Raw genomic sequence first — 7654 nt, 5'->3', positions numbered from 1 at the left:
GTTACATGTCAAGAAATGGCTAAAAGGTGCAACCCTGGAATAGATTTTGGGTTCTCTACTGTCTTCTTTGGAGACATGGGCATGCTGGATATTGCCTCATGGAAGCTTATCTCAATGCTCTCTACTTTAATCCTCAAGTTTATCTAGAAAAGAAGGAACTCTTTATAGCCTTTTGTGGCGAAACGAATCTTGCTCCATTAGACTGCATTGAAGACCTCAAAGATGATTGCCTCTTCATCCTTAAGGACATCGAGCCCAAGTTCTGGATGTATAAGTCGTTTTGTAGAAAACTTGAGGCTATGCCTTGAAGGTTTTGTAAAGGGTGTAAGAAGAAGGAGAAGAAGAAGAAAACTTTTTAAGAGACAATCCTCGGAGGCTTTAAAGCATATCCCACAATTCTGGGTTTTGAACCCTTGTGGATTCCAATCCAACCAGAAATCTAGATTTGAACTGCGTAGTGGTTACTCATTCATGCCCTCTGGCCAACCAGGTGAATACTTCGGTTGATGTAAAGCGCTTTGGAAGGAGGTCACTGGTCAAAAATTAGTGTCAGGTGATGGGTGGAGTCAAAGGGGAGGGGGTAAGTCCAGTGTCTCTGTCGTCTCTCTGGTTCATTGTTTCATTCTTCTGGGAAACCCCCCCTTCTCTCCGCTCTCGTTCGTTCCTTCTTCCTTTCTTTCTGTCTTCTGAGAATTCCCCTCGTTGGGCGCCATAGCTAAAGCTCCCGTCCAGCTTAGCTAAATCAGGAACGCCCCCGGCCCCCAATCCCCCACCGCAAACACACCGCCGTGGCTCTCTTTCTCTCTCTCTCTCTCGTGCGCGCACTCTCCTGTTAGCTGATTTCTGCTTTTGTGTGCCCTCATCATCCGTGGGTCTGTGAGGTCATGACAAGGAACTTCCACAGATGGGAAGTGGATCCCTTCTTCTCAGCGGCAGAGGAGGTGCAGGATTCGGCCGACAGGTGAGCCCTCTGTTGATCCTTCCTGTATACTCTTGGGTTGTTTCAGGCCTCATAACTCATCTTGGACTATATGCAAGCTGGTGAATTGCGGAAGGAAACAGCATTTCTTCCTGTTTCAACAAGCTTATCATGGGAGACTCCGAGGGTGGAAGAGTCTGTTGTCTTTGTATGCGGCAAAGCACATTGCATTATTTTTCTTCCCACATTGAATGCATAGATCACACCTTTGCTATGCAGTGCTGTAACTATGATTGTGCTGGGTTTGTGTTAAGAACATTCTCAAACATTAGAAAGCCAGGCTTGTTGAAGCTCATTCTTCTTGTTTTATTTTGCTGCAAACGTACGTATGCCAGATTAAACTTGCCAAGATTTTATTTATGAGATGAATGGAACACCAGAAGAATCTCCACACAGCAATTCTCATACATTTTTGTATTTCTGGGGGCTTGCATAACAGGCTGGAGTCAGTCTACAGGACTTGGGTACATGCAAAAAGCTCTTTAGCAACAGCAAATGACGGGAATTCTATTGATTTCTACAGAAGAGAGCTGAACACAGCTCTTGGCACATCGAAATGGCAGGTGAGTGAGTGCCCTTGTAACTAGTTGACGGAGTTGCATTTTGCTGGTTGATTACACTAGACATTTCTGTGAACTGCAAGCACTGGTGAAGTTTCTTACTTAACTACATTCTTTGAAAGCTGGAGGAGTTTGAGAGGGCCGTGGCGCATCTGATGACAGATGGCGAACAGTATGGTAGTGATGATACCCCATCAAGGCACAAGCAGTTTGTAGAGGCCATACGGAGCCAGATCACGTCCATTGAAACAGTGCTTTTGACCTCAGAAGATTGCAGGGATGTGAAGGCTCTTCTTACAGTGAATCTTGCACAAGAAGACAAGGATGACCTTGCAATGTTTTTATGCAGTTCTAGGGTGCATCTAAAGAATGACGTGGGATCTGTAGCAAGAAGTTCCTCTGCATCTGCAATAGCAGACAGAAAGGCTTCTTGCATTTCACCTGAGTCTGTTGAAAGTAAGATTAGCTTAACTGAAATTTCTGCAGTGTCAATGCCCAACTCCAAGAAAGATTTCAATTACTCAATCGAGACAGATGTGTCCTGTCAGTCAACATGTCTTGGGAACGTGGAAGATCAGTCTGTGGAGCGCTTTCAAAAACAAGGCAAGACAGCTGATACTTTTATTGAAATAAGTGCTGAGCAAACTGATAGAGCAGCTTCTGATCCTGCTCCTGAGCATTCATACACAGACGACAGTGATGGTCTGAGAGTATCTGCAAAGAGGGTAAATGGTCACCACAGGAGTACCAGTGTGGGCGGTGGTTTGAACTCCTGGAGAACTGGTTCAGTCATCAGAAACATCAAGAGGCAGTTGGATGGAGAAGTTGAGAAGGACTCTAGCAGGTCAGGCTTTTGGAGTTTCTTGAGAAAGAAGCAACATACAATTCAACTGAGAGTTTCTAAAAGTGGCTTTAAGAGGTGGAAAGATGGGGATGCAGATGTTAGAGACCAATGTGAGGTGTCCAGACTGGTGGAAGGAGTTGTCGATCTTGAAAAGGTTAGTTTGGCAATGTATACATTGTTGTGGTTGGTTGAAGTTTGGAAGGTCATGTTTTAATACTTGGATTGCACTGAGCATGCCTCTGCTTTTGGCAAAGGCAACTAATTCTTCTGAGGATCTCATGCTTTTATTGGAAGGCCATGTCTTAGTATTTACATTGCTCTGAGCATGCCTCTGCTTTTGGCAAAGGCAAGTAATTCTTTTAAGGATCTCATGCTTTACAAACCGTTATTCATGTCATATGTCTACAAGAGTAGACAATTTCCTTGGAAGTTGGATTTTAGGATGCCAATATGAATGTCAGTTTTTTTTTTTTTTTTTTTGAACCTGTATAATATTCAGTTATTCAGTTCATTTATCTTGTGTGACCTCTGAACAAGGGTTTGAATGAAGATGCATATTTGGACTCTGACAGGTTAATGGGAGTATTTGGCTAGGTGGTAATCATTGCTCTGGTGGTGGAGAGCGGAAAGAAGTATGGGCTGGAGCATTTTTAACTTTACAACGCTCCCACCATGCCCTTCCTTCTAGTCGACCTGTACAAATAGCCTCTGCTATACTTGTTACCATTGGGTTTGTAGGTCAGTTGGATACTCCTATCTTGGATGAATTTTTCATTCTATTAGATGCAGCTAATGTGTTCCAAGTTTATGCTTCTTGATCTGATTTGCCTTCCAAAGTACAGTGTGTGATTGTTGTCATTCCTGGTTGATCACCTTATCTGAAAGATCAATTGAAATCAAAATGAATGTTTTAGTATGATGTCTGATGTTTGACATAACGACTGTAGGTCTGCTTTCCTTCCATGTGACTTCATCAGCTATCTAAACCAAAGGCTGAAGTTTCCATTCCAGAATCCCTGTTCTATTTGACTGGGCTGCTAATGCAACATTTTTATCCCTCCATTTTGGCTTCCAGCTTCTCTCCAGCTGGATTTTGGCTATACAATATTATATTTTTGAATAATAGCAGTTGTATCATTCTGCTGCATATTCAAGATACTGTGGTGTTTTGGGTGGCTCTCACTGCAGTAAAATGCTCTCCTGAAATGTTAAGTGCATTTGGGAGTCTTATACGCTTGCCATTGGTAAAGTAACGTTCTTTTAAACACATTACCTCTTTGAATAAATGTCTGTATGAGGTGATTGCGCAGTGGTGTCTTGTAGGTGGTATTTTTTGTTTGAAGGCATTATTGGCTTTTTGCATGCATTGAGGCAACAAATCTTCATGCAGCATAAAATGGTGGAATGCTGGCCATCTTCTATAATTTAACTAACATTGGCTCTGAAACAGGTTGTTCCAGGAAGGTAGCATGGTAATACTACTTATTGGCACTTACATTTGGCTGTATCCTCTCTAAGTTCCTATTAAAAATATGCTAGACCAAACTACCACCTAATGCACATGTTGAGGATTAAGGCATGGGTTGGCTTGAGGGATCTGTATCGGGACTGTTGAAGGTGTTTGTGGGAGGTCTTCCCTTTCATTATGGGCACTCAATTTGCTTTAAGAGTAGCCACCTTACTCTTTCAAGCGTAGCCATCTAACTTTTGGATCTTCCCTCCCATACCATGAGGGAGTTTTTAGAGGACCAGGCATGGAAGAAATCGTGCAGGTAGCTAGAGGCTAACATCATTGTGGGGCTAAACGACTAAGAAGGAAGAAGAAGATGCATGCCCTCCCAGTTACTTCTACTTCCAAGGAATCCTCCACAACTACAGAGAATTTCATGGGGCTATGGAATACCCTTACGAGATCCTTTCACAATCTTCCTTCCTTTGATGTGGATAGGTACATTGGGTTTTCCTAGCTTACAAGTGTTTTCTTCTAGAATCTTTTAAGACGTAGAGAGAATTTATTGGCCAACTTGAACACATCATTATGGGAAGTTTGGTCCTTTGCTGAAGTTGATGGCATGAAGGGTTGTTAACTTCCCATCTTTCTGCTTCTCACGTATTGGTTCTCCCGATGGCTGTATTTGTGAAGAGGTCACTTGGCCTTTCAAGGATCCCTTCAAGTTTGAAAGATGATGATTTGCTTCTCTTTTTGTTTCTAAGATAACATGTAAGAATCCAAAAAGGATATATCAAAGCTTGTTCAAATCATCCAAAGCACCTTTAAGACCTCGGTCATTTTTCCCTTTAGAGCTCTCATCAGGACCTTCATATCCTTAAAATACACCTCAAAAGCATGATCTACCTAAGCAATATTTCCACTGCTTCCAATTGTTCTGGTGCTTGCTATCCATATTCACGCCTATTTATGTTGCTTTGCCAAATCTTGCTCCTCGATGCACCTTGAGGTTCCTAACTAAAACTCTTTCCTACTAACTAAACCTTTGATAATAGCCCAGAGTTTCCAAGATTTAGCAATGCTGCCTCTGTCTCCAAACAATGCTTGCTTACATCTTACAGGTGAAATCCGGTCTTAAACATCACCTTCTCTAGCCTCCTTCAAATCTTTTTGATGAAAGTACAATCGAGAAAAAGATGAGAAACATTTTCCTTTGTACTACAAAAGATGCAGAAAGGATTGAGATGATTGAACCTCCCAATCTTCTTGGTAGGTAACCTTTAAGACAACACTCTTCATAAAAGAACATTTAATTTAAGGTAGCAGCTTCTCATACCTGTGTACAACATTTTCAGATTCAGAAGGTGAAAGAATTACCTTTATTTAATCTTAGAAAGCTTTATCTTCTTATAACAAAACTGAGTGAGTGACAGTTGCTCAAATTCGAAGTAAATTCTTGAGGTTCATGCAAGAGTTCTGTGTCTGAGGAGCTTGCAGGACCTAGTGGACTCTGCAGTGCCAGATTCTGTGCTTGCTTCTTTCAAAGAAACTGTGCTGAACGTTCCTGGAGTAAAGGTGTGCTCGTGCTAGCATATTTGATAACAAAGTTCAGCCTCTGCTTGAATGAGACGAATGAGGTCCTCTAACCACTGTAAAAGAAGCGGGCTGACACTCGCCTTTCAGGAAGACCTTCAATGAATCCAATTCCTTGGAAGCAAGGTGGAATTCCTACCTAGTTGACTCCCAACACTTCCAGTCAAGCTTGCTTGCACCCCACAGATCTATCCACTGACAAATGTCTTTGCCAGCAAGGTTATATACAAACATGGGTTTGCCAACACTTCCAGTCAAGCTTGCTTGCACCCCACAGATCTATCCAATGACAAATGTCTTTGCCAGGAAGGTTATATACAAACATGGGTTTGTCAACAATAAGTAACTAACCCGGCTCATATGGTCGTGTTCCCTTCACACAAGTAGTTACAACGACCTAACAGCTGGTGAATGATTGGCTTTCTTGGTAAATACATCATCATGATGTATAAAGGAGATGAAAGCAATGGAAATTGGGTTCAACTTTTCTACTGCTAGTCTGATTCATGCTTAATTTGGCACACCAAATTGGTGGAGACACGGGGCTTGCAAATCGCCGTCAGCATTAGACACTTGCCATTCTCGCACTTCATAAACCTTTTTCGCTTCCCTGCAAACTCTGCACACGACTAACTTGCCTGCATTCCCATTGCCATGAGCTGTGCAATATTCCGTCATGCACGCTCTTAACTCTCCTCCATACGAAGATGCAAACGTGAATCTTGAATTTGCACAAGAGCCCCATCGAACATCTCTAGAGTAGTTGTTCCAGAGTCTGCTGTAGGTCAGTCATACCAATCAGACATCAGGAAATTTGCTTCCGTGGGAGTACTTTGATCTTTTATTTGTAAAGCTAGGACTCTTGAGTTAGTGGGAGACCTCTTACTTGCCTATGTGTATTTGCTCAATTGGTTATGGTTTATATTGTTTATGCAGATATATTGATGATTGTGGGTTGATTTAGCTTTGGTTTGTACACATGATACTTCCTCTTGTGAGACGGATTTGTACGGCTTTGGATGCATGCTTGGTTATGCACTTGAGCCTCACTGCTTATAAGAGTGAGTTACTTGTAGATTGGTTGATCTCTGTTGCTTTTGGAGATCTCATATGTGCTGTTTATATGTAGTGAGTTACTTGTAGATTGGTGGATCTCTATTGCTTTTGGAGATCTCATATGCACAATTGGCTTATGTATATGCCACTCTTTTGTTTGGGATTGCATCTATGTCTTTGACATCTTTGGGTCTTTGGTAGTATTTGGTACTTGGTGGTTTAGGCCTATCTTGCACTACTAGTTGCATTACATATCTTGATCGCTACCCATACATTCTTGGCAATGGAAGTTTTTTTACTTTAGTCTTTTGCTCATAGTTATATACTCATTTAATGTAGTTTTGTGGCTAGCCATATTGAAATTTAGTTTTAAGCAATCCTTTGAGAGTAGACACTTGTTACATGCACTCTATGGCATTTGTTTTGCGGACAACTATATCTTGCCTTATACCTTGCCTCTTGTAGCTAGTTTTTGGGGTATTTTATTGCTATTATAGAAGCCCATTTACTCTTTGCTTTGAGGTCTTTATGGCATCAACTACACAGGGGATAGTACTCTTTTTAACATAGCTAAGTTGAATGGTACCAACTTCAATTACTGGAAGATGCAAATTTGGTAGGAATTGGTGCAAAAGAAGCAAATCCAACTGTTGACATATAAATGTATAAAGCTCGAGGAGTTTGTTGTAGAGGCATGGGCTGATTTGGATAAGCTATGTAAGTTCACCGTTATCTTATCATTGTCTAAGCATGTTGATTTTAATGTTATTGAGATAGAAGGTAGTGCTTATAATTTATGGTGGCAAAAGATATGTGATCTTTATGACAAGCAAAGTTTTGCATCTCAATTGTATTGATTAAAGAAGGTTGTGAACCTTTGCATGAAGGACATCACTCCTATGTCTACTCATTTGAATGAGTTTCACTTCATTATTGTTAGTCAGCTTATCTCGTAGAACGTTAAGTTTAAGGATAACATAAAGTCTCTATTCTTGCTTGTTACACTACTTAATCTCGGGATACATTCTATACTACTATGAGTATCAATTCTCTTGAAGATGGGCTTAAATGCTTCAATGTAGAGAGAGCTCTACTTATATAAGAAGTGAACATGAAGAATATGGATGTATCTCGTACTTCTCATGTACTTATAGTTAGAGGAGGTATACATG

The 7654-nt window shown here is 41.1% G+C and overlaps 1 protein-coding gene across 3 annotated transcripts; it reads left to right on the top strand.

The window, feature by feature from the left end:
- Positions 1-524: 524 nt before the first annotated feature.
- On the top strand, positions 525-6573 carry LOC148038798 (uncharacterized). 3 transcript variants are annotated; one of them, XR_015690320.1, is made up of 6 exons: positions 535-961; positions 1419-1542; positions 1662-2537; positions 2956-3121; positions 3331-3627; positions 3834-6566. XR_015690320.1 is itself a non-coding variant. In XM_087674649.1 (5 exons), the coding sequence occupies exons 1-5, from the start codon at positions 885-887 to the stop codon at positions 3857-3859; spliced, it is 1269 nt and encodes a 422-aa protein (XP_087530775.1). In that variant the 5' UTR covers positions 525-884; the 3' UTR covers positions 3860-6573. The 3 variants fall into 3 exon arrangements, 2 of the variants coding, with proteins under 2 accessions (XP_087530775.1, XP_087530774.1); XM_087674649.1 differs by lacking the exon at positions 3331-3627 and having other exon boundaries at positions 525-961; positions 3834-6573; XM_087674648.1 differs by lacking the exon at positions 3834-6566 and having other exon boundaries at positions 3331-3825.
- The last annotated feature ends 1081 nt before the right edge of the window (positions 6574-7654 follow it).

Source organism: Lygodium microphyllum, chromosome 3, assembly GCF_053477565.2.
Source record: "Lygodium microphyllum isolate KBCC chromosome 3, Lygodium_microphyllum_v1.1.10, whole genome shotgun sequence".
Lineage (NCBI taxonomy): Eukaryota > Viridiplantae > Streptophyta > Polypodiopsida > Schizaeales > Lygodiaceae > Lygodium > Lygodium microphyllum.
The sequence above is the reverse complement of the archived record's forward strand: the minus strand, read 5'-3'. Positions and strand labels throughout refer to the sequence as shown.